This window comes from Petromyzon marinus, chromosome 53 (genome assembly GCF_048934315.1).
Source record: "Petromyzon marinus isolate PM22_M1 ecotype Great Lakes invasive population chromosome 53, UKy_Petmar_22M1.pri1.0, whole genome shotgun sequence".
NCBI lineage: Eukaryota > Metazoa > Chordata > Hyperoartia > Petromyzontiformes > Petromyzontidae > Petromyzon > Petromyzon marinus.
The window spans coordinates 10,124,388-10,151,417 of record NC_133719.1 but is presented as its reverse complement, the minus strand read 5'-3'; the positions used below and the strand labels follow the sequence as shown (position 1 = coordinate 10,151,417).

At 53.0% G+C, this 27,030-nt stretch overlaps 1 protein-coding gene across 4 annotated transcripts in view; it reads left to right on the top strand.

Annotated features, from left to right (window-relative positions):
• Positions 1-3,436: 3,436 nt before the first annotated feature.
• Positions 3,437-27,030, top strand: part of LOC116953934 (calpain small subunit 1-like) — a 31,626-nt gene continuing 8,032 nt past the window's right edge. The window contains exons 1-6 of one of the 4 annotated variants that reach the window (XM_032974261.2): positions 3,437-3,575; positions 16,777-16,813; positions 22,473-22,505; positions 23,727-23,804; positions 26,122-26,179; positions 26,577-26,641. In XM_032974261.2, the coding sequence (XP_032830152.1) occupies positions 3,529-3,575; positions 16,777-16,813; positions 22,473-22,505; positions 23,727-23,804; positions 26,122-26,179; positions 26,577-26,641 (318 nt within the window). In that variant the 5' untranslated portion in view covers positions 3,437-3,528. Of the gene's footprint in view, positions 3,576-9,952; positions 10,152-16,776; positions 16,814-22,472; positions 22,506-23,726; positions 23,805-26,121; positions 26,180-26,576; positions 26,642-27,030 lie in introns of those variants that run through there. The other 3 variants (XM_032974259.2, XM_032974263.2, XM_032974262.2) reach the window with 3 other exon arrangements.

The following is a 27,030-nucleotide window of genomic DNA, read 5'->3' as shown; positions in this document are numbered from 1 at the left end:
GTTGAGTCTATGGGTAGTGTTGAGTGTATGGGTAGTGTTGAGTCTATGGGCAGTGTTGGGTCTATGGGCAGTGTTGAGTCTATGGGCAGTGTTGGGTCTATGGTCAGTGTTGGGTCTATGGGCAATGTTGAGTCTATGGGTAGTGCTGAGTCTATGGGCAGTGTTGGGTCTATGGGCAGTGTTGAGTCTATGGGCAGTGTTGAGTCTATGGGTAGTGTTGGGTCTATGGGCAGTGTTGGGTCTATGGGCAGTGTTGAATCTATGGGCAGTGTTGAGTCTATGGGTAGTGTTGAGTCTATGGGTAGTGTTGAGTCTATGGGTAGTGTTGAGTCTATGGTGCAGTGTTGAGTCTATGGGCAGTGTTGAGTCTGTGGGCAGTGCTGAGTCTATGGGTAGTGTTGAGTCTATGGGCAGTGTTGAGTCTATGGGCAGTGTTGAGTCTATGGGCAGTGCTGAGTCTATGGTGCAGTGTTGAGTCTATGGGCAGTGCTGAGTCTATGGGCAGTGTTGAGTCTATGGGTAGTGTTGAGTCTATGGTGCAGTGTTGAGTCTATGGGCAGTGTTGAGTCTATGGGTAGTGTTGAGTCTATGGACTTCAATGTGGAGTCTATCTTCTTCTTCCATACGGCTGATGTAGATGCAGAGAAGCAACAACAACAACTACAGTCTCACATTCGGGTGGCCAAGCCAGTGGACAACCGCGTCAGGAGCAGCGCAGTGCATCATCGTTGTGATGTCTCTTTCGTATTTGTGGATCGGGGCATTGTTTCGTTCTACGTTGCTGTGGTCTCTGTGCTTGATGCCCATATTCACACACCACCAGCACCACCACCACTCCTCCTGGAGAGTGTTTAACTTTCCACGTGTGCGTCAACTATCCGCATCTCCCGCTGCCGTGTTTCGTGCGGTGAATGCGGTTTGGGGGGGATCCCCCACGAGCTTCGTGGGAGATAAAAAAAAAATAAACCCCCGCAGGGATGTCTCGGCCAATGAACGAGAGGTCATATTCTTGGGTCTTTCGGTAAAGTCACGGAGATAGGTCCAAAAAAAATAATAAAATAAAAATAACAACAGAAAACTACGACGTTTCGATCGAAAGACCCAAGATTATGAATTCCTGTAGTCACGAAAGCTTTAAGTCAAGATTTGAACGAGAGGTCGTTGACAACTCTCACACGTGCGGTGGTCACCCCGGCGACCCCTCCACACGTGGGAGGACTGGCGACGCTCATCCATCCACGTGCATTGAGCACGGGCGCGAGGCGCACGCTGCAGTTGTTGCTGGCGCCTCCTGGAGACGAGCAGGGGAGGCCGCAAACTTCTAGACGCGCACCCGCAAAGTCCGTGGGGCAAGGCCGTAGCCATGGAGTCAACATTGGGGGGGACCAGATCTTCCAGGGGGTCTGGGAGTCCCCCCCCCCCAGAAAAATAAATAAATTTGAAAACGAATTTCCTGCCTTAAATATAAAAAAAATTCACTAACACATAGGATGGATCTTCTTTGGTTCTTTCGGTAAAGTCACGTAGAATGAGAATAAAATAATAAAATAACACAAAATGCTCACGACGTTTCGGCCACGAACGATTATAATTACGGCTTTGCCGTGCGGTAATCCACCAACCTCACTCCCCACCCCCACCTCGCTCCTGTTGTCTCCACAGTGCTGGATTACAGCAAACCACGTGCAACATAACGTCCCTAAAATACAACTCAACATATATATTTTTATTTCACCAGGTAAGGCCCCACTGAGCTATACAGCTTTTTTTTTTAAATCCAGAATCGACCCTGGCTGTCACAAATGACAGCTCAACGGAAGTGGATGGTCGTTGTCATAGCTTCGAAATGCATGGCAGTGGCCAAATGCTCTCAACGCGTGATGCTGTTTCTCGATGTGGAAGGGGGGAAAAAACCGGAGGAACCCGAAGAACGATCCACGCGACCACCACGGGGAGCGGGAAAGACGGAACACGCCGGCTCCAAATATACAACGAGAGGCATCGTCAGGGTTCGGGATCGTTTGGGATCGAACCCACGCGCCCTACCTGGGTACCGAGACGAGGGGGGAGGGGGTGCCTCCTCCCTCCGCCTTGCACCGTGTGTCCCCGGCCTAGGTTGGCAGCAGCATCGTGGTCGTGTTACGCGGTGCGTCAGCATCACCACTCGGGAGACAAAGGCGGACCGGGCGTGGTGTGCCCATACCTGTAAACCCCTTATCAGTGGCCCTACCTTACACACCAATTATAGACCTTATTGGTCACCCCGTGGTCCCTTATAAATCTCAACGTTCATCCTACAAAGTCCCATCACAAGGGAGAATCACAAACAAAAGTCGAAATATTTTTGTTTCCCGTATTGAAACGGCTGTACGCCGTATGGACCTGAAAACTCAATTCCCCTGCACAAGAATACGGGGTAGACCGTACGGGTTGACGCTTTGCTAACAGCATTTGCCCCAACAGCCTGTCGAAGCTATACGGGGTAACCTTTATCTTTGTGTACACCTTGTGATAACTGTACTGCATTATGTAAGATCGAGGTGTTTAGATTGTGTGTGTGTGTCCTTCATGGGTGCACGCTAAAAGCACTTGCCCCAAACGTCTGTCAATTCTATACGGGGGATCTTTGTCTTTTTTGTTCCAGTGTGTCTGTACCGCGTGCGGGGTTATATCACACACAGCACGTGCTGACATTGACTGTCCGTGTGTGTCTGTGTGTGTCTGTGTGTCTGTGTGCGAGTGGGGAGCGGTGGCGCAGCGAATGGCGCAACTGCGCCTACAAACCCGGCAGACCCGGGTTCGATTCCCGCTCACGGCCATCAACACCGTCAGTGGCGATTAATGTTAACCGGTCCTGGGCCTCCCCTAGGTCGACTCGGCCTCGAATGAGTAGCTGGTGCGGTGTGTAAATATCGCCACTGGGGAGACAAAGGCGGCCGGGAGTGGTGTTGATGGCCACCCACCCACTCGTGTGCCGTGCCGGCCTTTATAGGTGCTCGCGAACAGGACCTGTCTGTTGATGTATGTATCGTATGTATGTTGATTTATGTATCGCGCCATACGTAGCCAACCGTGCTAATCGGAGGTGCGGTGGAAGAACAACAAACTATCCACGCGCATCACAAAGGCTTTGTCTTTGTTGTTCCAGTGTGTCTGTAATCGCTTGCACGATTACATTATGTAATTGAGTGTGTGTGTCAGTGTATGGGTGTGTCAGTGTATGGGTGTGTCAGTGTATGGGTGTGTCAGTGTATGGGTGTGTCAGTGTATGGGTGTGTCAGTGTATGGGTGTGTCAGTGTATGGGTGTGTGGGGGGGTGTGAGTGTGTGTGTGTGAGTGTGTCTGTGTGGGTGCGTGAGTGTGTGTGTCAGTGTGTGTGGGTGTGTGTTCAGTGTGTGTGGGTGTGTCTGTGTGGGACGGGTCTCATTCCCCTGCCAGGCGTTCCCTGCCCTCACGACACCTTTCATCACCATAACCGCCATCACCATCATCATCATCAGCGACATCGTCTCCAGCAACATCATCATCATGTTCATGATTAACAAAGTTGCGTCTGGCTTCTTCAACTATGTCGGGTAAGTGGTTGTTGTTGTGGTGTAGGGGATGATGTGATGATTGTAATTACAGTATTACTACGATGCATTGTGATGATTATTGTGATAATACGATGTGATGATTCTGATTACATGATGTATGTTGAGCTTCTTTCGAACCGTACGTAGCCAATCGTGCTAGTCGGTGATGGTTTTCGCAGGTGCGAGATAAAAGGGTAAAAAAACAATTATCAGATAAAAGGGTAAAAATTATCAGATAAAAGGGTAAAAAAACAATTATCATATTTTGTTACTGGCAAATGAGGTTTCCAATGGTGTAAATGCTTACCCCGAGCTCTCATACTCTGATGGTGCATTGTCTTTGAGTTGTGCGCCTTTTGGCGTCTTCTGGTCCAACACCATGTGAGACGAGGCTCTAAAGAAAGCTGTCTCGGGTGTGGAACAATCAATTTCAAGGACAGTGCCACATACATTATCAGAGTTGTTTTTTTTTGTTTGCGTTCCGACCGCAGGTATTGTGGTCAATGTAAACATGACTCCTTGTAAAAAAGGTGTCAGTTTTGTTGCCAGATAAAAGGATAAAAAAACAATTATCTATGGTGCAGTGTTGAGTCTATGGGTAGTGTTGAGTCTATGGGTAGTGTTGAGTCTATGGGCAGTGTTGAGTCTATGGTGCAGTGTTGAGTCTATGGGTAGTGTTGAGTCTATGGGCAGTGTTGAGTCTATGGGCAGTGTTGAGTCTATGGGCAGTGTTGAGTCTATGGGCAGTGTTGAGTCTATGGGCAGTGTTGAGTCTATGGGCAGTGTTGAGTCTATGGGCAGTGTTGAGTCTATGGGTAGTGTGTATGTTCAATTTTTGTGTACCAACCGTGATAGTCGAAGGTGGTGGGGGAGACAACAACATTACAACAACAATTTACTCACAATCAGAGTCTGTATTAATCTTGGAGAAATCCGATGAGCTATGAAGCTCTTTTCTAAAATTAGTTTTATAGATGTCCAGTGGGGGCCGGTAAGCCAAGTGACACGTCACGAGAGGCAGCACGGCAGCTCACAGTGCCGACACCAGCGACTCGCCAGACTTGAGAAACCAGTTTAGTCACAACCCAGTCTATATGGGGGGTATCTAGGTCTATAGGGTATCTATGTCTATGGGGTCTCTATGTCTATGGGGTCTCTATGTCTATGGGGTCTCTATGTCTATGGGTGTCTATGGGGTCTCTATGTCTATGGGGTCTCTATGTCTATGGGGTCTCTATGTCTATGGGGTATCTATGTCTATGGGGTCTCTGTGTCTATGGGGTCTCTATGTCTAAGGGGTCTCTATCTCTATGGGGTCTCTGTCTATGGGGTATCTATGTCTATGGGGTATCTATGTCTATGGGGTCTCTATGTCTATGGGGTATCTATGTCTAAGGGATCTCTATGTCTATGGGGTCTCTATCTCTATGGGGTCTCTATGTCTTTGGGGTCTCTATGTCATGGGGTCTCTATGTCTATGGGGTCTCTATGTCTATGGGGTCTCTATCTCTATGGGGTCTCTATGTCTTTGGGGTCTCTATGTCATGGGGTCTCTATCTCTATGGGGTCTATGTCTAAGGGGTCTTTATCACTATGGGGTCTCTATCTCTATGGGGTCTCTATCTCTATGGGGTCTCTATGCCTATACGGTATCTATGTCTAAGGGGTCTCTATGTCTATGGGGTCGCTATGTCTAAGGGGTCTCTATGTCTATGGGGTCTCCATGTCTATGGGGTCTCTATGTCTATGGGGTATCTATCTCTAAGGGGTCTCTATGTCTATGGGGTATCTATGTCTATGCGGTCTCTATGTCTATGGGGTCTCTATGTCTATGGGGTCTCTATGTTTATGGGGTCTCTGTCTATGGGGTCTCTATGTCTATGGGGTCTCTATGTCTATGGGGTCTCTATGTCTATGGGGTCTTCATCTCTATGGGGTATCTATGTCTATGGGGTCTCTATGTCTATGTCTATGGGGTCTCTATGTCTATGGGGTCTCTATGTCTATGGGGTCTCTATGTCTATGGGGTATCTATGTCTATGAGGTCTCTATGTCTATGGGGTCTCTATGTCTATGGGGTATCTATGTCTATGAGGTCTCTATGTCTATGAGGTCTCTATGTCTATGGGGTACCTATTTCTATGGGGTCTCTATGTCTATGGGGTCCCTATGTCTATGAGGTCTCTATGTCTATGGGGTCTCTATGTCTATAGGGTATCTATCTCTATGGGGTCTCTATCTCTATGGGGTCTCTATGTCTATGGGGTATCTATCTCTATGGGGTATCTATGTCTATGGGGTCTCTATGTCTATGAGGTCTCTATGTCTATGAGGTCTCTATGTCTATGGGGTCTCTATGTCTATGGGGTCTTTATGTCTAAGGGGTCTATATGTCTAAGGGGTCTATATGTCTATGGGGTCTCTATGTCTATGCGGTCTCTATTTATATGGGGTCTCTATGTCTATGGGGTCTCTATTGTTCATTGGAGACTGGGCCGCGCTTGAGAACCTGATGCCATCACGGGCAGTGGCTGACACCGCTGTCGTGACGAGCGTGGGTGGCAGGGCGGGTGCCTTGCCCCCCCCCCCCCCCCCCCTTGGTGACCAAAGCTACGAGTCGGGGACCCCCCTCTTGACAATCACCAACAAACAGTTTGCGTTAAAAGAACAACAACAATAACAAACACTTATATACAACGCGGTTTAATGCTATCATTTATCATTCCACTATTTTATTTTTTATTCATTTAATTCAAGGAGCGGCGGTGATTTTTGGCTTCCGCAAATTGCGCAAATCAAATAGTGGGCAGGGGGGGGGTCCCAGGTCCCCCCCCCCCCCACCGTGCCCCCCACCGTGCCCTCCACCAGACCCGAAGCTGATAAGTTCGCCGCTACGCCACTGCTGAAACGTGAATTCGAACCCAGGACGTCGGCCGCATGCCGGCTTCGTGTTGAGACGTAGCGGGAGCTGCCGCCTCCAGCGATCTCCTCGGCGTTGCGTGTCCTTGGGCATTCCGGGGGCCCACTCGTGTCCCGATGCACCGTGCAGATGATTGTGCTCATGCTTACACACGCAAAGATCCCCACCCCCCGCGGTGTAGCCTGCGACAGTCTCTGTGGGGCAAGTGCTGTCAGCGAGCAGCACCTGTGAAGGCCGGCACGAGCAGCACCTGTGAAGGCCGGCACGGTTACACGACGGGGTGGGTGGTGGGCAGCACCACACGCACCAGGCATTCGTTTGAGGCTGAGTCGACCTAGGGGAGGCCCGGGACCGGTTCAGATAATCGTCACCGGTGTTGGCCGTGGGCGGGAATCGAACTCGCGTAGCCGGGTTCGTAGCGCAGCGCGCTAATCGCTACACTACCGCTCCCCACAGACACACACACACAGCCACACACACAGCCACACAACAACAACAACCGCCATTCGCCACTAAGTGGCGGTGACGTCACCACGACGCTTGTGCCAGGCCATGTGCACCTTAGTTCCATAGTTCCATTTATTTGGTACAGCCCTGTGAGCCATTCGGCTCTTGAATCGGGTGCAACCGCAACAAACAAAAACATGAACCTTGAAGCCACGTGAAGTGTCGAACGCCCACTGGCAGGAGGTCACGGGGCAGACCCAGGTGCCACGGGTCGACTGACTGAGATGACTGAGATGACTGGCTGATGCACCACCTGTGCCCCCTACTGTGCCAACCTGCTGTGCTTTAGCCACCCGGCGCTCCGCTCGTTGTTGTGAGCGTCGCTCCTCCGCCCTCCGTTGTTGTTGGAGGGCGACTGCCTCCAATTGCCCAGTAGCGTCCTTCACGAGCCTCCTCCACAGAGGCCGATCTTGACACCGCTGGTACCAGTCATCGGCAAGTCCACTCAGCTCCACGTCCTCCTGTACCACATCACTCCATCTCTTCTCTAGCCCGTGCCGCGCCCGTTTAGCCCCCTCAATCCGGCCGAACAAAAGCTGTTTCGGCATGCGGTGGCTGGGCATGCGGGCTACATGACCCTGCCAACGCAGCCTTGCCTGCCGGAGGAGCTCACCGATGGGACCTTGCCCACACACACAGCCACACACACACACAGCCACACACACAGCCACACACACACACAGCCACACAGCCACACACACACACAGCCACACACACACACAGCCACACACACACACACAGCCACACACACACACAGCCACACACACACACAGCCACACACACACACAGCCACACACAGCCACACACACACACACAGCCACACACACACACACAGCCACACACACACACACACAGCCACACACACACAGCCACACACACACAGCCACACACACACAGCCACACACACACAGCCACACACACACAGCCACACACACACAGCCACACACACACAGCCACACACACACAGCCACACACACACAGCCACACACACACAACCACACACACACAACCACACCCGCACACACATACACACACACAGCCACACACGCACACAAAGGTTCGTCTCACTGGGCATGAGTCATGGCAAGGGTGTGGTCTCGTTCCCTGGAAGGTCCCCGTGTGGCCTGAACAGACTGTTGCGGCGAGCGCTGTTGGCGAGCAGCGCCTTGCGAATTATAGGGGCCGACTTCGCGCACGATGGCGTGGGTGGCCCAGCACCACGCCCGGCCGCCTTTGTCTCCCCAGTGCTGATGGTTACTGCATACTGCACCCGGGTGTTGAACTTATTTCGCACCGTGCGGGGGAAGGACAGGAAACCAGTAACTAAAAGCTGCTCTCAATAAATTAGTTTTAAATCTAGATGGTGATGGTTTCAATGTGCATCGCTCCCAGTGATTGCCTAATATCGGAAGGAAGAGCGTTCCAGACGGCCGCAGAAGCGCATCTGAAAGCGCCACGCGATGATGATGCAGTGACCGTCGCTGCTAGGGCTGAGTCGACCGAGGTGAAGCCCAGAGGACCGGTTTTGATATTCGCTGTAATTGTTAAAACTAAAATTAGCAAAATGTTTATTTGACCAGGCAACGCCCCACTGAGCGATGTAGCTCTTATTCATACACGACCTGGCCATCACAAAAGATAGCTCAACGAAGTGGTCGCTTATCACGTGGAAATATAGAGCAGTCAAATACTCTAAAACGCGTGATGTTGATTCTCAATGTGGAGGGGAAAAACCGGAGGACCCGGAGAAAAATTCACGCAATCACAGGGAGAGAGAGACACCGCAAACTCCAAATATACAGCAGCAGGCATCGTCAGGGTCGGGATCGAACCCAGGACCTCCTGCATATCAAGCGAGGTAGTTAACATCTCCTAGCCACCGTGATGATGATGAGAGACGCAGACTCCAAATATACAGCAGCAGGCGTCAGGGTGGGGATCGAACCCACGACCTCCTGTATACTAGGCGAGCTAGTCAACATCTCCGAGCCACCGTGATGATGATGAGAGTGAGAGAGAGACGCAGACTCCAAATATAGAGCAGCAGGCATCGTCAGGGTCGGGATCAAACCCAGGACCTCCTGTACACCATGCGAGGTAGTTAACATCTCCTAGCCTCCGTGATGATGCTGAGAGAGAGACGCAGACTCCTAGCCACCGTGATGATGATGAGAGACGCAGACTCCAAATATACAGCAGCAGGCGTCAGGGTGGGGATCGAACCCACGACCTCCTGTATACTAGGCGAGCTAGTCAACATCTCCGAGCCACCGTGATGATGATGAGAGTGAGAGAGAGACGCAGACTCCAAATATAGAGCAGCAGGCATCGTCAGGGTCGGGATCAAACCCAGGACCTCCTGTACACCATGCGAGGTAGTTAACATCTCCTAGCCTCCGTGATGATGCTGAGAGAGAGACGCAGACTCCAAATATACAGCAGCAGGCGTCAGGGTCGGGATCGAACCCAGGACCTCCTGTACACCAGGCGAGGTAGTCAACATCTCCTAGCCACCGTCTGCTCCTGCAGCGCAGCACGGCACGCTAATCAATGCGCCACCGCTCCCCCAACACGAAACACAAACACGCGAACACACATCATGCGGTGCGGACGGGTGACGAGTGAATGGGGGTAAGGGGGGGGGCGAGGGGGGGTAAGGGGGAGGGATCGGAATCGTGGCCCCTCCCATCTCCCCCCTGGCTCCGCCCCTCCAATCTCCCCCCTTGCTCCGTCCCTCCCATCTCCCCCCCTGGCTCCGCCCCTCCCATCTCCGCCCTGGCTACGCCCCTCCCATCTCCCCCCTGGCTCCGCCCCTCCCATCTCCCCCCTGGCTCCGCCCCTCCCATCTCCCCCCTGGCTCCGCCCCTCCCATCTCCCCCCTGGCTACGCCCCTCCCATCTCCCCCCTGGCTCCGCCCCTCCCATCTCCCCCCTGGCTCCGCCCCTGCTCCCCGCTGACTCCTCCCCCCGCCACTCCCAGTGTCAACCCCACTACGGCCTCCTGCACCACCACCGCCACCACTACGGCCTCCTGCACCACCACCGCCACCACCAACTCTGTAGCTCGCTGACGCCTCGCGCTCTCTCCCCACTCTGGGCCATCATGTTCATGTTCAACCGTCTCGCGGGGGGCTTCCTCCAAGTGGTCGGGTAAGTGGGGGTGGTGGTAGTGGGGGGCAGCAGCGGAGGAGGAGGGGGGCCCGGGATGGGGAGTGCAGTGGAAAAAAAACTGCGCCACAGCAACCACCACCACCACCATCACCAACAACCACCACCATCACCACTACCAACACCACCACCACTACCATCACCACCACTACTACCACCACCACTACCACCATCACCACTACCACCACTACCACCATCACCAACAACCACCACCATCACCACTACCACCACTACCACCACCACCATCCCCACCACTACCACCACCATCACCACTACCACCACCACTACTACTACTACCATCACTACTACTACCACCACCACTACCACCACCACTACTACAACTACTACCACCACTACAACTACTACCACCACTACTACCACCACCACTACCACGATCACTACCACCACTACCATCACCACCACCATCACCACCACCACTACCACCATCACTACCACTACTACCACCACCACCATTACCACCATCACCACTACCACCATCACTACCACTACTACCACCACCACTACCACCATCACCACTACCACCATCACTACCACCACCACTACCACCACCATCACCACCACTACCACCATCACTACCACTACTACCACCACCACTACCACCACTACCACCATCACCACTACCACCACCACTACCACCACAACTACCACCATCACCACTACCACCACTACTACTACCACCACCACTACCACCACCACCATCACCACTACCACCACTACTACCACCACCATCACCACCACTACTACCACCACCACTACCACCACTACCACCATCACCACTACCACCACCACCACTACTACCATCACCACCATCACCACCACTACAACCATCACCACCATCACCACCACCACTACCACCACTACTACCACCATCACCACTACCACCACTACTACCATCACCACCACCACCACCACTACTACCATCACCACCATCACCACCACTACCACCACCACTACTACCACCACCACCACTACCACCATCACCACTACCACCATCACCACTACCACTACTACCATCACCACCACTACCACCACAACTACTACCACCACCACTACCACCACCATCACCACCACTACCACCACAACTACCACCACCACTACCACCACCACCACTACCACCATCACCACTACTATCATTACCACCACCAACACCACTACCACCACCATCACCACCACCACCACTACTACCACCACTACCACCACCACTACCACCACCACTACCACCATCACCACTACCACCACTACCACCATCACCACTACCACCACTACCACCACCACTACCACCATCACCACTACCACCACCACTACCAACACCACTACCACCACTACCACCATCACCACTACCACCACCACCACTACTACCACCACCACCACTACTACCATCACCACCATCACCACCACTACTACCATCACCACCATCACCACCACCACTACCACCACTACTACCACCATCACCACTACCACCACTACTACCATCACCACCACCACCACCACTACTACCATCACCACCATCACCACCACTACCACCACCACTACTACCACCACCACCACTACCACCATCACCACTACCACCATCACCACTACCACTACTACCACCACCATCACCACCACTACCACCACAACTACTACCACCACCACTACCACCACCATCACCACCACTACCACCACAACTACCACCACCACTACCACCACCATCACCACCACTACCACCATCACCACTACTATCATTACCACCACCAACACCACTACCACCACCATCACCACCACCACCACTACTACCACCACTACCACCACCACTACCACCACCACTACCACCATCACCACTACCACCACTACCACCATCACCACTACCACCACTACCATCACCACTACCACCACCACTACCAACACCACTACCAGCACTACCACCATCACCACTACCACCACCACTACCACCACCACTACCACCACCACCACTACCACCACTACTACTACCATTACCACTACCACCACTACTACGACCACCACTACTACTACCAACAACCACCACTACCACCACTACCACCATCACCACTACCACCACCATCACCACTACCATCACCGCTACCACCACCATCACCACTACCACCACTACCACCACCACTACTACTACCACCATCACCACTACCACCACCATCACCACTACCACCATCACCACTACTACCACCATCACCACTACCACCACTACTACCACCATCACCAACAACCACCACTACTACTACTACCACCACCACTACCACCATCACCACTACCACCACTACTACCACCACCACTACCACCACTACCACCATCACCACTACCACCACCACTACCACCACTACCACCACTACTACTACCATTACCACCACCACTACCACCACTACTACTACCACCACCACCACTACTACCACCACTACCACCACCATCACCACTACCACCACTACTACCACCACCACTACCACCACCATCACCACCACTACCACCACTACTACCACCATCAGCACTACCACCACTACTACCACCATCACCACTACCACCATCACCACCACCACAACTACCACCACAACTACCACCACCACTACCACCACCATCACCACCACTACCACCACTACTACCACCACCATCACCACCACTACTACCACCACCACTACTACTACCACCACCACCACTACTACCAACAACCACAGCTACCACCACTACCACCATCACCACTACCACCACCATCACCACTACCATCACCACTACCACCACCATCACCACTACCACCACTACCACCACCACCACTACTACTACCACCATCACCACTACCACCACCATCACCACTACCACCATCACCACTACTACCACCATCACCACTACTACCACCATCACCACTACCACCACTACTACCACCATCACCAACAACCACCACTACTACTACTACCACCACCACTACCACCATCACCACTACCACCACCACTACTACTACCACTACCACCACTACCACCATCACCACTACTACCACTACCACCACTACTACCACCACCACTACCACCACTACTACCACCACCACTACCACCACCACTACCATCACCACCACTACTACCACCACCACTACCATCACCACCACTACCACCACCACCACTACCACCACTACCACCAACACCACTACCACCACCATCACCACCACTACTACCACCACCACTACCACCACTACCACCAACACCACTACCACCACTACCACCATCACCACTACTACCACCATCACCACTACTACCACCACCACCATCACCACTACCACCACCACCATCACCACCACTACCACCATCACCACTACCACCACCATCACCACCACCATCACCACTACCACCATCACCACCACCCACCACTACCACCAACAACCGCAACCGAGAACCACCACCAACCATTCTCGTCAGTGACGTCATCATAATCACTGGTTATGATCATAATTATATAATCATCGTTATGATCATAATTATATAATCATCGTTATGATCATAATTATATAATCACTGATTATGATCATAATCACCGTTATGATGATACTGTTATGATGATCATCATACGTCATCATCGTAACGTCACTTATTTTAACTGCCATTCTCACTGATCAATTCGTATGATCATTGATGGTGGTGTGATCACGATCATCACTCACCTTCATAATTATTACTCGATAAAGGTGTTAAACTTGGTAATTATTACTGCTTTATCTGAAACCACTGTCATAATTACCTCGAACACTCAATTATCATCGTCTTAGTCATCGTCATTATCGGGTCTCATTCATTGTAACCATCGGGGGTAGTGAGAGTTGCTGGGTAAGTGATGCGTGTACTACGGTGTGTGGGGGGGGGTATTAATTGGTCTTTCAGGACTTTATAGAGGCATGCCGGTTCCTTAGAGGAATTCTCTTGGCCACGTGGTGGCAAGCAACTTGGAGGTTTAGAGGGGAACGTGGGGAGGAGGAGGGGAGCGTGGTTTATACCTGCCACGAATCGGAGGAGGTAGTTTGTGATGGGTGGGACCAGTGCCTATCCTAGTAGCAAAAGTAGCTACAAATGTAGCTAGGGACCCCGCACTTTCAAGGGCCCCGCGCTAAATGCTGTCAAGCTATCAATTCCGGTTCAGTGATTCTGCACTTGTTCTATTACTATAGTACTATACCGCCATAGACTTTTACGAACGACTGGGTGTTTAAGGTTAGCGATTGGTCGTATTATCTGGGATGTATATCAAATGAACAAAAAACAATTACTTTACTATGCAAGTTAAAGATGTATGTGTTTTAATATTGTTTTTTTTTTTTATTTAGGGCCCCTTTATAACATGTGCTACAGGCCCCGCACTAGCTTAATCCGGCACTGGGTGGGCCACGTGGTGGTGTGCAGGGCGGAGGAGAGGGCCGCTTTACCAAGACGGGAATTGGAGTGACACCCAAGGGGAGCGTGGTGGTGGTGGTGGGTTGATGTTGCACGATGGGCTCCCGAGGGACAGGTTGGAGTCTGTGGTCGCGCGTCGCTAAACTGGCGCCTCTCGGCTGGAGTGAGTCGGTGACGCCGCTGGGTTCGGTCGCCAGTCGTGGCGGCCCCCGGTGGCCTTTAGTGTGGTCCCTAGTGGCCTTAGTGTGGCCCCCTGGTGGCCTTTAGTGTGGTCCCTGGTGGCCTTTAGTGTGGTCCCTAGTGGCCTTTAGTGTGGCCCCCGGTGGGCTTCAGTGTGGTCCCCCGTGGCCTTTAGTGTGGCCCCCTGGTGGCCTTTACTGTGGCCCCCTGGTGGCCTTTAGTGTGGTCCCTAGTGGCCTTAGTGTGGCCCCCTGGTGGCCTTTAGTGTGGTCCCTGGTGGCCTTTAGTGTGGTCCCTAGTGGCCTTTAGTGTGGCCCCCGGTGGGCTTCAGTGTGGTCCCCCGGTGGCCTTCAGTGTGGCCCCCCTGGTGGCCTTTAGTGCGGCCCCCTGGTGGCCTTTAGTGTGGCCCCCTGGTGGCCTTTAGTGTGGCCCCCTGGTGCCCCATCATCATCATCGTGCTACTCTCACAAACTCCCAATGGTTTCAAATGGTGTGGCGGCCCCTCAACACACCGACGATGCCTTATCGGCGAAAGTGGCACCCACACCCCACCAACCCCCCCCCCCCCCCCTCTGAAAGTTCGTGAAGAACACCGCACTGAGCTAATCAGTCTGCCATTGTCAGTTCCGAGAATTCAACAACCCCCCCCCCCCCCGGGATTGAATGGACGAGACGACACTTGGGTTGAATGAACGAGACGACACTTGGGTTGAATTGACGAGACGACACTTGGGTTGAATGGACGAGATAGAGGGCTCTTCGCAGGGCACGTAAGAAGAAGAGGTGCTTGGTGGTGGTGTTCAGTTCCGTGTTGAGGCCCATCCAGGTGACTTCAGAAGTCCGCTATGAAGCGTTCCGAGTGGGCACTTAAACGGGGTTGGCTACGTGATGGTGCGAAAAAGAAGTTCAGCGTCGTTTAATTTGCTCGTTCGGTATTTTTACGGAACGCAGCTGTCGGGGGGGGGGGGGGAGGCTATCCGTAAAGAATCCAAAAATAAATCGTCTGATGATGATGCACGGCACGGCGATTGCACACCGAACGGTAAAGTCGCAATCGGAATTGTGGAGGGGATAACAAATAGAATTCAGAATGCATTTTGTGGCTTTACTCTCCAACACACCCGGTGTGCCGTACCGGTAACTAATTGTGCACACTGTTGTTTACGTGACCAACCCACACTGATTGGCTGTGTTCGGGTGGTGGCGGCGTTGACGACACATTTATATACTTAACGAAGATCTAACCACACCCAAAAAAAAAACGTTGCTATGAATATCTAGATTTGAAGTTTTCGTGACTGCAGGGATCCATACTCTTTGGTTCTTTCGGTAAAGTCACTTAAGGTAGAAAACATAAAATAAATTAAATAACGACGTTTCGGGCGCAACACAAGCTGTCCGTCATCAGGTGGGACAACCACAGCAAGAAACAATTGCTGAAGTGGGCAAAAGGAGGGAATAGTATTGGTTGGGAACGCCCTACAACTGCTACTACTTACGGCAACGTGTTAACTTCACCAAATAGAACTGTGCTGCAAGTGAATGGTACTGCGGGTGTCATGGAGATGTTCAATCTGCGTGTTGGCAGCGATGTGGGCAATACACAAGGACCCTCGTTCACAGCAATGCCCCCTTTTTTATAATGAAGGAGGGCAATCATTGCCTGAAACGTCGCCTATTATAGACGTTTCCGTTCATTGACTAATGTTGTTGCGTGAGTCCGTGCACCACTGCTAACACAGCTGGAGCAGCAAGCATCGCCAGGTGATTTATTTTGGATACATTATGGGATGGCCGTAACCTTGTATCGTAGTGGTAGTGCCTTACGCCGGTGATTCATTTCTAGTCGCAAGCCAGCCCCCACATTAGCGTTCGCGGACAATGCCGAGCGGGCAACGAGTCCCGTGCACGTACGACGTTCAACTTCTTTCGCACCGTACGTAGAAAACCATGCTAATCGTCGTCCTGATCAGCCCGTGTCTCCCCCCCCCCCCATTTCCTACCCCCCCCCCTCTGCCGTGGTTGTGCAGGGAGATGGGAGGGAACATCGGGCAGGAGTTTTTCCAGGTGAGCTTCACCTGTGCATCGCGGTGGCCCCTCACCACTCACTCTCACCACAGACTCACCACAGACCACAGACTCACCGCTCACTCTCACCACCAACTCGCCACCAACTCACCACAGACTCACCGCTCACTCTCACCACAGACTCACCACAGACTCACCACTCACTCTCACCACTAACTCACCACAGACTCACCACTCACTCACCACTAACTCACCACTCACTCTCACCACTAACTCACCACAGACTCACCACGCACTCACCACTAACTCACCACTCACTCTCATCACAGCCTCACCACTCATTGTCACCACTAACTCACCACTCACTCTCACCACTAACTCACCACTCACTCTCACCACAGACTCACCACTCACTCTCACCACTAACTCACCACAGACTCACCACAACTTCACCGCAGACTCACCACTAACTCAACACTAACTCACCACTCACTCTCACCACCAACTCACCACCAACTCACCACAGACTCACCACAGACTCACTCTCACCACTAACTCACCACTGACTCACCACAACTTCACCGCAGACTCACCACTAACTCACCACTCACCCTCACCGCCAACTCACCACCAGCTCACCACAGACTTACTGCTCACTCTCACCACTAACTCACCACCAACTCACCACAGACTCACCACTCACTCTCACCACCAACTCACCACAACTTCACCGCAGACTCACCGCTCACTCTCACCACCAACTCGCCACAGACTCACCACAGACTCACCGCTCACTCTCACCACCAACTCACCACAGACTCACCACAGACTCACTCTCACCACTAACTCACCACTGACTCACCACAACTTCACCGCAGACTCACCACTAACTCACCACTCACCCTCACCGCCAACTCACCACCAGCTCACCACAGACTTACTGCTCACTCTCACCACTAACTCACCACCAACTCACCACAGACTCACCACTCACTCTCACCACCAACTCACCACAACTTCACCGCAGACTCACCGCTCACTCTCACCACCAACTCGCCACAGACTCACCACAGACTCACCGCTCACTCTCACCACTCACTCACCACAGACTCACCACAGACTCTCACCACAGACTTACCGCTCACTCTCACCACTAACTCACCACTCACTCACCACAGACTCACCACAGACTCTCACCACAGACTTACCGCTCACTCTCACCACTAAATCACCACAGACTCACTGCTCACCCTCACCACTAACTCACCACTGCACTCTCACTATTCACAATCAGAATATCTATTTTTCACTGGAGGAATCCGATGAGCTATGAAGCTCTTTTTCACGGGTGTCCAGCGGTTGTCACAGATGTCCACTCACCCACTGCTCACCACTCACCACTCACCACCCTCTCACCGCTCACCACCCTCTCACCGCTCACCACCCTCTCACTGCTCACCACTCACCACCCTCTCACCGCTCACCACTCACCACCCTCTCACCACTCACCACTCACTCACCCACTGTTCACCGTTCACCACCCTCTCACCACTCACCACCCACCACTCACCACCCTCTCGCCACTCACCATTCACCACCCTCTAGACACTGACCACCCACCACTCACCACCCTCTCGCCACTCACCATTCACCACCCTCTAGACACTGACCACTCACTGCTCACCACTCACCATTCACCACCCTCTAGACACTGACCACTCACTGCTCACCACTCACCATTCACCACCCTCTAGACACTGACCACTCACTGCTCACCACTCACCACTCGCCCACCACTGCCAGCGCCGGTGGCGAGGTGGCGCTCTCTAATCGTCTTGAAGCGCTCCTCCCTGCCCGCCTGCCGGCAACCTTCACAGCTTGGCCGGCGTTGGTGAAGTTTGACCACGCAGCGTCAAGGGAGCGGAGCTGCGGTAGAGAAAGCTCTTGACGACTTGTTGGGGGGGCGGGGGGGTTGAGTCCATGGGTAGTGGTAGTCTATGGCAAGTGCTGAGTCTATGGGCTATGTTGAGTCTATGGGCAGTGTTGAGTCTATGGCAAGTGCTGAGTCTATGGGCAGTGTTGAGTCTATGGGCAGTGTTGAGTCTATGGCCAGTGTTGAGTCTATGGCCAGTGTTGAGTCTATGAGCAGTGTTGAGTCTATGGTGCAGTTTTGAGTCTATGGGCAGTGTTGACTCTATGGGTAGTGTTGAGTCTATGGTGCAGTGTTGAGTCTATGGGCAGTGTTGACTCTATGGGCAGTGTTGAGTCTATGGGCAGTGTTGAGTCTATGGGCAGTGTTGAGTCTATGGGCAGTGTTGAGTCTATGGGCAGTGTTGAGTCTATGGACAGTGTTGAGTCTATGGTGCAGTGTTGAGTCTATGGGCAGTGTTGAGTCTATGGGCAGTGTTGAGTCTATGGGTAGTGTTGAGTCTATGGGCAGTGTTGAGTCTATGGGTAGTGTTGAGTCTATGGGTAGTGTTGAGTCTATGGGCAGTGTTGAGTCTATGGGTAGTGTTGGGGGCGGAAGAGGCAGAGGGGGGGGGGGCTAGGAGCAGAAGGGGCGGGGGGCAGAGGGGGGGAAGGGGTAGAGGGGGAGAGAGGTGCAGAGTTGTAGGGGGTGTGGCGGGGGGGCAGGGGAGGAGGGAGGTGCAGGGGGGGGGGCAGCAGCAGCTGGTGGTGTCAGGGCGGTGCCCGCTGGTGTCAGGTGACCTCCTGGTGCAGGCTCCACTGGTTTCCTGCCCCGCGGCTTCCACTTTGGTTCGAGTCCCAGAATCGTGGAATTTGGTTTCCGATGACGTGCAGGGCGGGGGGGGGGGCTTCAAAGGGCGGTGCGGATGCGTGAGAGGGATCCTGGGTGTGTGTGTGTGTGCCGAACCGTTCCTGGGTCTCCCCTAGGTCGGCTCGGCCTCAAATGAGTACCCGGCGTGGTGTGTCGTGAACATCGCCACCAGGGAGACAAAGGCGGCCCGGGCGTGGTGCTGGCCACCCACGCCCTTTGTGTGCCGTGCCGGCCTTCGTAAGGGGCCCTTCGTCTCTGCGCGCGTGAATCAGCGTGGTGGATGTGTTGACTGGGTGTGCACGCGTGCAACTTGACCCAACAATCTGTAAGCCTGTACAGGGCACCTTTGCCTCTCTGTGCGTGGGTGTTGTGTTACAGAGCTACACCACAGATTATATTCATTGTGCTCTTTGCTGCGTACACGTGTGTGTGTGTGTGTTCACTGCACATGCGCCGAGTGTACACATGTCATCATTTGTACACGTGTATACATGTGTGTGTGTTCAATGCATGTCATCATGTGTACACGTGTCATGTGTACACGTGTAGACCTGTGTGTGTGTTCACTGCACATGTGCCGAGTGTACACATGTCATCATGTGTACACGTGTATGCATGTGTGTGTATATATTAGAGGAGCGGTGGTGCAGCAATTAGCGCACTGCGCTACGCTTCCCGCTCATTACCAATATTTCAACCGGTCCTGGGCCTCCCCTAGGTCGACTCAGCCTCAAAAGAGTACCTGATGCGATGTACAAACATCGCCTCTGTAGGGAGACAAAGGCGGCCGGGCGTGCTGCTGACCACCCACCCCCTCGTGTCCCGTGCCGGCCTCTAACAGCGCACCAAAGACAAAGGTGCCCTGTACAGCCTTGCAGATTGTTGGGTCAAGGTCCATGCGTGCACGCCCAATCAACATATCCACCACGCTTATTCACGCGCACAAAGACAAAGGACCCCCCCCCCCGTGTGGCCCACCATAGCCTGCGGGGCAAGTGCTGCTAGCGAGCGGCACCTGTGCAGGCCGGCACGGCGCACGCGGGTGGTGGCCTGCAACCACGCCCCGGGCCGCCTGTGTCTCGTGCGGGTCACGGAGGGAGGGGGGGGGGTTATTTATTTACACGCTTTTATTTAACTCACTCTGTTGTTGTATCGTCAAATCTTGTAACTCAATTTTAACCCACTTCCCAATGTGGTATCGACTGCAAACTTGGTATACTTATGTCATACTGATATGTATACTAATGTGTTTAAAAAAAAACACATATTTTAAAACATTATTTTTTATGTGTTATGTTTCAGCTTGGGTCTAATTGTCCACGGTCAACTGACGTTGGCTGTAATTGACCACGGCCCCACTTACGTTGTGGCAAGCTTCGGGGCCACTTCCTGGAGTTGTTCCATTACTAGTCGGGTGCATTTCATTAAAGCGCGTTTAAAAAAAAGTTTTAAAAATATTACTTATTTGACCGTACTTCACCACGCCGGTCAGCGCGGGTTGGTGGAGCAGAGGCGTCGCAAGCAGTGGATTTGGCCGCACTGCCCTCTTGCTGCCCACCACGTAGCCGCTCTGAAGCCGAGAGTCACGCACACACCCTCAACCACTCCCACCGCGGTACGCGTGAACACGTACTCGGACACACGCTCACGCGCACGCATTCATAGCTTCATTCCAGATGTCTGGCAAACCGTCCGATGACGCCCAATCGCGAGATGCCGCGAGGCTCCGCTGCCCATCAGCGACCGCCGGTGCTGCCGAGGCCGCGACGCGCCGGTCGCGTTTGTTCATCGCGTGACAACTCTGGTAACACCTTCGCCGTTCCGAGGCTCTCTGCAAGTTGTTGGGGTGGGCTGGGGGTCGTCCCCTTCGCCTCTGAAGCTCGGAGCGCACGAGCGGCTCGGTCCTTAAGTTTTATTAAGAGAGACGCAACAGCGCCGCTGTTTTTCAAGACGTCGTTGCTCACCGCAATGAACCGTAGCTGACTCGGCCGGTAGCCGGCGCCAGGCCGTGCCGTACTCCGTCCCGCACGGCCTTGTGGGAGAGCCTCGGCCCCCCGATAAAAGTTATTTTTATTTGAACATTTTCCTCCGATCCCGTTCCCGTGACATACACAACGTACGTCATCGGCACGGGAGATGGTCAATTGGCTGTCGGGTGGCGGAGGGTGCACGACACCGCATTTTACTCAACGCGGCGATCTGACCCCAGAAATCGATTACGAAACAAATTGGTCGTCGGCGTTTCTTCCGCACAGATGGGAATATTATCGATCACACGGAAACCCGCATAAAAACCGCGTGTGGAAGAATCGGTATTTTAGTTTTTCCCCCCCCCCACACTCATGTCCGTCGTAAGCCTGTGCCTCAAGTCTCCTCGTACAATCTCAGAAGCTAAGCAGGTTTGAGCCTGGTGCAACGCACGACCGGTTGTTATCGGCTGCCGTGGGGACGGATTGTGCGGCAACGCTACCTGGTGATGGCGGTGGTGATGATGATGATGGCTCTCATTCTTCCCAGGGAGCTCTGTCCTGCGGGTGTCTGCACGCCCTGGGTCTCAGCCTGCTCTGATCTTTGCCGAATGTTGCTGCTTGGTGTCCTGTCTTACGGGAGTGCTGTCTTCTGTGTCTCTGTCTCTCTTTGTCTTCCATTCACCAACATGCCCCCCCTTACTGCTCCTACGTCTGCCCTCGTCCTGTCAATGTCTCCTGTCTTTCCCTTTCTTCTTGTCTCCCCTTGTCATCCTCTCCCTGTGTCTCCTCCCGTCACCTTCCCTCCCGTTTCCCGTGTCTCCCCTCTCCCCACATCTCCCCGCGTCTCCCCTCTCCTCCTGCCTGCCCTCTCCCCGCGTCTCCCCTCTTCTCCTGCCTCCCTCCGCGTCTCCCCTTTCCCTTCTGCTCTGCTGCCATCTCTGGTGAGCAGATGATGGCAGACGCCACCGCTCAAGACTCGTGGGTGGGTGACCCCTCCCTCCGCATCTCCCGGTTTCCCCCTCGCTGTCCCCTCCGCTCTCGAGCGCTCTCCCCAGCGCGACCGCCGTCTCAGAGACGCCGAGTCGCTGAGCGCCTGGGATCGAACCCGGGCTTCGGCCTCGCGTCCGTGAATGAGATGGGTTTTTCCAGCGATCGAAGAGTCTTTCCCCCCCCCCCGTCGTTGCCTCCGATTAGCACGGTCGGCTGTGTACGGTGGCGGGAGAAGTTCAACGTAGGCACATTAATGACTGCGCACGAAGAGTGCGTCGAATCTGACCCGTTGCTTAGCTTGCTCAAATGGCAGCCGGGAGAAATGTGCAAAACAATCCGTACCCCTGCCACGCGACGAACACCTCCACAGGTGTGCGAAGGCGACACTAACACCACCGCCACCACCTCGTGTGGGCAAGGGGCGATTGAGGTGAGCTCCGCAGGAGTTCTGCAATGTCACCTTCCGCGGGCTGCTTCCGGATGGAAATGTCTTCGTCTTGTTGATGCGACATGCAGAGAGACTGCAACTGGAGTATGCTCTTGTGTGTGTGTCTGTGTTTGTGTGTCTGTGTTTGTGTGTCTGTGTTTGTGTGTCTGTGTGTTTGTGCGTCTTTGAGGAGCAGTAGTGTAGCGGTTAGCGCTACGCTGCGCTATTAAACTGGCGACCCGAGTTTGATTCCCGCTCACGGCCAACACCGGTGACGATTATCTGAACCGGTCCTGGGCCTCCCCTAGGTCGACTCGCCCTCAAATGAGTACCCGGTGCGGTGTGTAAGCATCGCTACTGGGGAGACAAAGGCGGCCGGGCGTGGTGCTGGCCACCCACTCCCCCGTGTGCCGTGCCGGCCTTCATAGGTGCTCCTTGCTAATAGCGATTGCCACAAAAGTCTGTTAAGACTATACGGGGGAGATCTTTGTCTTCGTGTGTGCGTGTCTTCCTGTGTGCGTGTCTTCGTGTGTGCGTGTCTTCCTGTGTGCGTGTCTTCCTGTGTGCGTGTCTTCGTGTCTTCGTGTGTGCGTGTCTTCGTGTGTGCGTGTCTTCCTGTGTGCGTGTCTTCGTGTGTGCGTGTCTTCGTGTGTGCGTGTCTTCGTGTGTGCGAGCGGTAGCGTAGCGGTTGGCGCCACGCTGCGCCGCGAACCCGGCAACCCGAGTTGGATTCCCGCTCGTGGCCACCGGCTCCCGTGACGGTCGTCTTTGTGTTTTGCCTTGCAGCCTCCCAAGGTTCAGGCGCACCTGCAGAGCGATGAGGACACCCAGTTCCGTCGCGTGTTCAACCAGCTCGCCGGGGAGGTGCAGTACACGCACGCAGTACACACAGTACACACACGGTGTACACACAGTGAACACACAGTGAACACATAGTACACACACACAGTGAACACACACAGTATACACAGTACACACACGGTGTACACACAGTACACACACACAGTGAACACACACAGTGAACACACGGTGTACACACAGTACACACACGGTGTACACACAGTACACACACACAGTGAACACACAGTACACACACGGTGTACACACAGTGAACACACACAGTGAACACGCACAGTACACACACGGTGTACACACAGTGAACACACACAGTGAACACACACAGTATACATAGTACACACATGGTGTACACACAGTACACACACGGTGTACACAGTACACATAGTTCATACACAGTACACACACGGTGTACACACAGTACACACACAGTGAACACACGGTGAACACACGGTGTACACACAGTACACACACAGTGAACACACAGTGAACACACAGTACACACACGGTGTACACACAGTACACACACAGTACACACAGTACACACACGGTGTACACACAGTGAACACACACAGTGAACACACACAGTGAACACACACAGTGAACACACAGTACACACACGGTGTACACACAGTGAACACACAGTACACACACGGTGTACACACAGTACACACACGGTGTACACACACAGTACACACACAGTACACATAGTTCATACACAGTACACACACGGTGTACACACAGTACACACACAGTGAACACGGTGTACACACGGTGTACACACAGTACACACACAGTGAACACACAGTGAACACACAGTACACACGGTGTTCACACAGTACACACACAGTACACACAGTACACACACGGTGTACACACAGTGAACACACAGTACACACACAGTGAACACACAGTGAACACACAGTACACACGGTGTTCACACAGTACACACACAGTAAACACACGGTGTACACACACAGTACACACACAGTACACACACGGTGTACACACAGTACACACACGGTGTACACACAGTGAACACACACAGTGAACACACAGTACACACACAGTGTACACACAGTGAACACACGGTGTACACACGGTGTACACACAGTAAACACACGGTGTACACACAGTGAACACACACAGTGAACACACAGTACACACACAGTGTACACACAGTGAACACACGGTGTACACACGGTGTACACACAGTAAACACACGGTGTACACACAGTGAACACACACAGTGAACACACAGTACACACACAGTGTACACACAGTGAACACACAGTACACACACGGTGTACACACAGTACACACACGGTGTACACACACAGTACACACACGGTGTACACACACAGTACACACACGGTGTACACAGTGAACACACACAGTGAACACACAGTACACACACGGTGTACACACAGTGAACACACGGTGTACACACGGTGTACACAGTAAACACACGGTGTACACACAGTATACACACACGGTGTACACACAGTACACACACGGTGTACACACAGTGAACACACGGTGAACACACAGTGAACACACAGTACACACACAGTGAACACACAGTAAACACACGGTGTACACACAGTACACACACGGTGTACACACAGTGAACACACAGTACACACACGGTGTACACACAATACATACACGCAGTACACACAGTACACACACAGTGAACACACACAGTGAACACACACAGTACACATAGTACCCATAGTTCATACACAGTATACGCACCCTACTACACACGCTACACAGAGTACACACACAGTACACACGCAGTAGACACACACAGTTGTAATGGGAATGCCGTGGTTTCGGTTATCGGGATGTTGATAATGGGAATGCCGTGATTCCGGTTATCGGGATGTTATTGCTAATGGCGGGAATGCCATGGTTCCGGTTATCGGGATGTTATTGCTGATGGCGGGAGTGCCATGATTCCGGTTATCGGGATGTTGTTTCCTGATGGCGGGAATGCCGTGGTTCTGGTTATCGGGATGTTATTGCTGATGGCGGTAATGCCGTGTTCCGGTTGTCGGAATGTTGTTTCCTGATGGCGGGAATGCCGTGGTTCCGGTTATCGGGATGTTGTTTCCTGATGGCGGGAATGCCGTGGTTCCGGTTGTCGGGATGTTATTGCTGATGGCGGTAATGCCGTATTCCGGTTATCGGGATGTTGTTTCCTGATGGTGGGAATGCCGTGGTTCCGGTTGTCGGGATGTTGTTTCCTGATGGCGAGAATGCTGTGGTTCCGGTTATCGGGATGTTGTTTCCTGATGGCGGGAATGCCGTGGTTCCGTAGGACATGGAGATCAGCCCCGTGGAGCTGCAGGGAGTTCTGAACAAGGTGGTCACCAAACGTGAGTGACTGCACGCAGAGAGCCCCTCCGTGTCGCTGTACACACGGCAACGGTAAATGTGTGTAGCTGTGTGTGTTCGGTAGTGGGGGGGGAGCGGTGGTGCAGCGGTCAGCGCTACGAACCCGGCGACCCGAGTTCGATTCCCGCTCGCGGACAGCACCGGCAGTGACGATTATCTGAACCGGTCCTGGGCCTCCCCTAGGTCTACTCGGCCTCAAACGAGCACCTGGTACGGCGTGTAAACGTCGTCACTAGGGAGACAAAGGCGGCCGGGCGTAGTGCTGGCCGCTCGCTCCCTACTGTGCCGTGTCGGCCTTCATAGGCGTTCGCTAACAGCACTTGCCCTGTCTGGTGAAGGATATGCGGGGGATCTTTGTCTTTGTGTGTTCATGTTCAGACCGCGACCTCAAGACGGACGGGTTCAGCGTGGAGTCGTGTCGCAGCATGGTGGCCCTCATGGACGTATCCTGACTCAGCGGGCACACAACAACACGGCAACACAATGACACAACCACACGACAACACAACATCATACAACACAATAACACAACACGACACAATGACACAACGACACGACACAATGACACAAACCAATACAACACAACAACACAACGTGATACAACACAATGACACAACACGACAACACAACACAATGGCACAACACAATACAATACAACACAATGGCACAACACAATACAATACAACACAGCACAACATGATACAACACAATGACACAACACGACACAATGGCACAACACAATACAATACAACACAGCACAGCATGATACAACACAATTACACAACAACATGACACGACACAACACAATGACACCACATCACAATACAACACA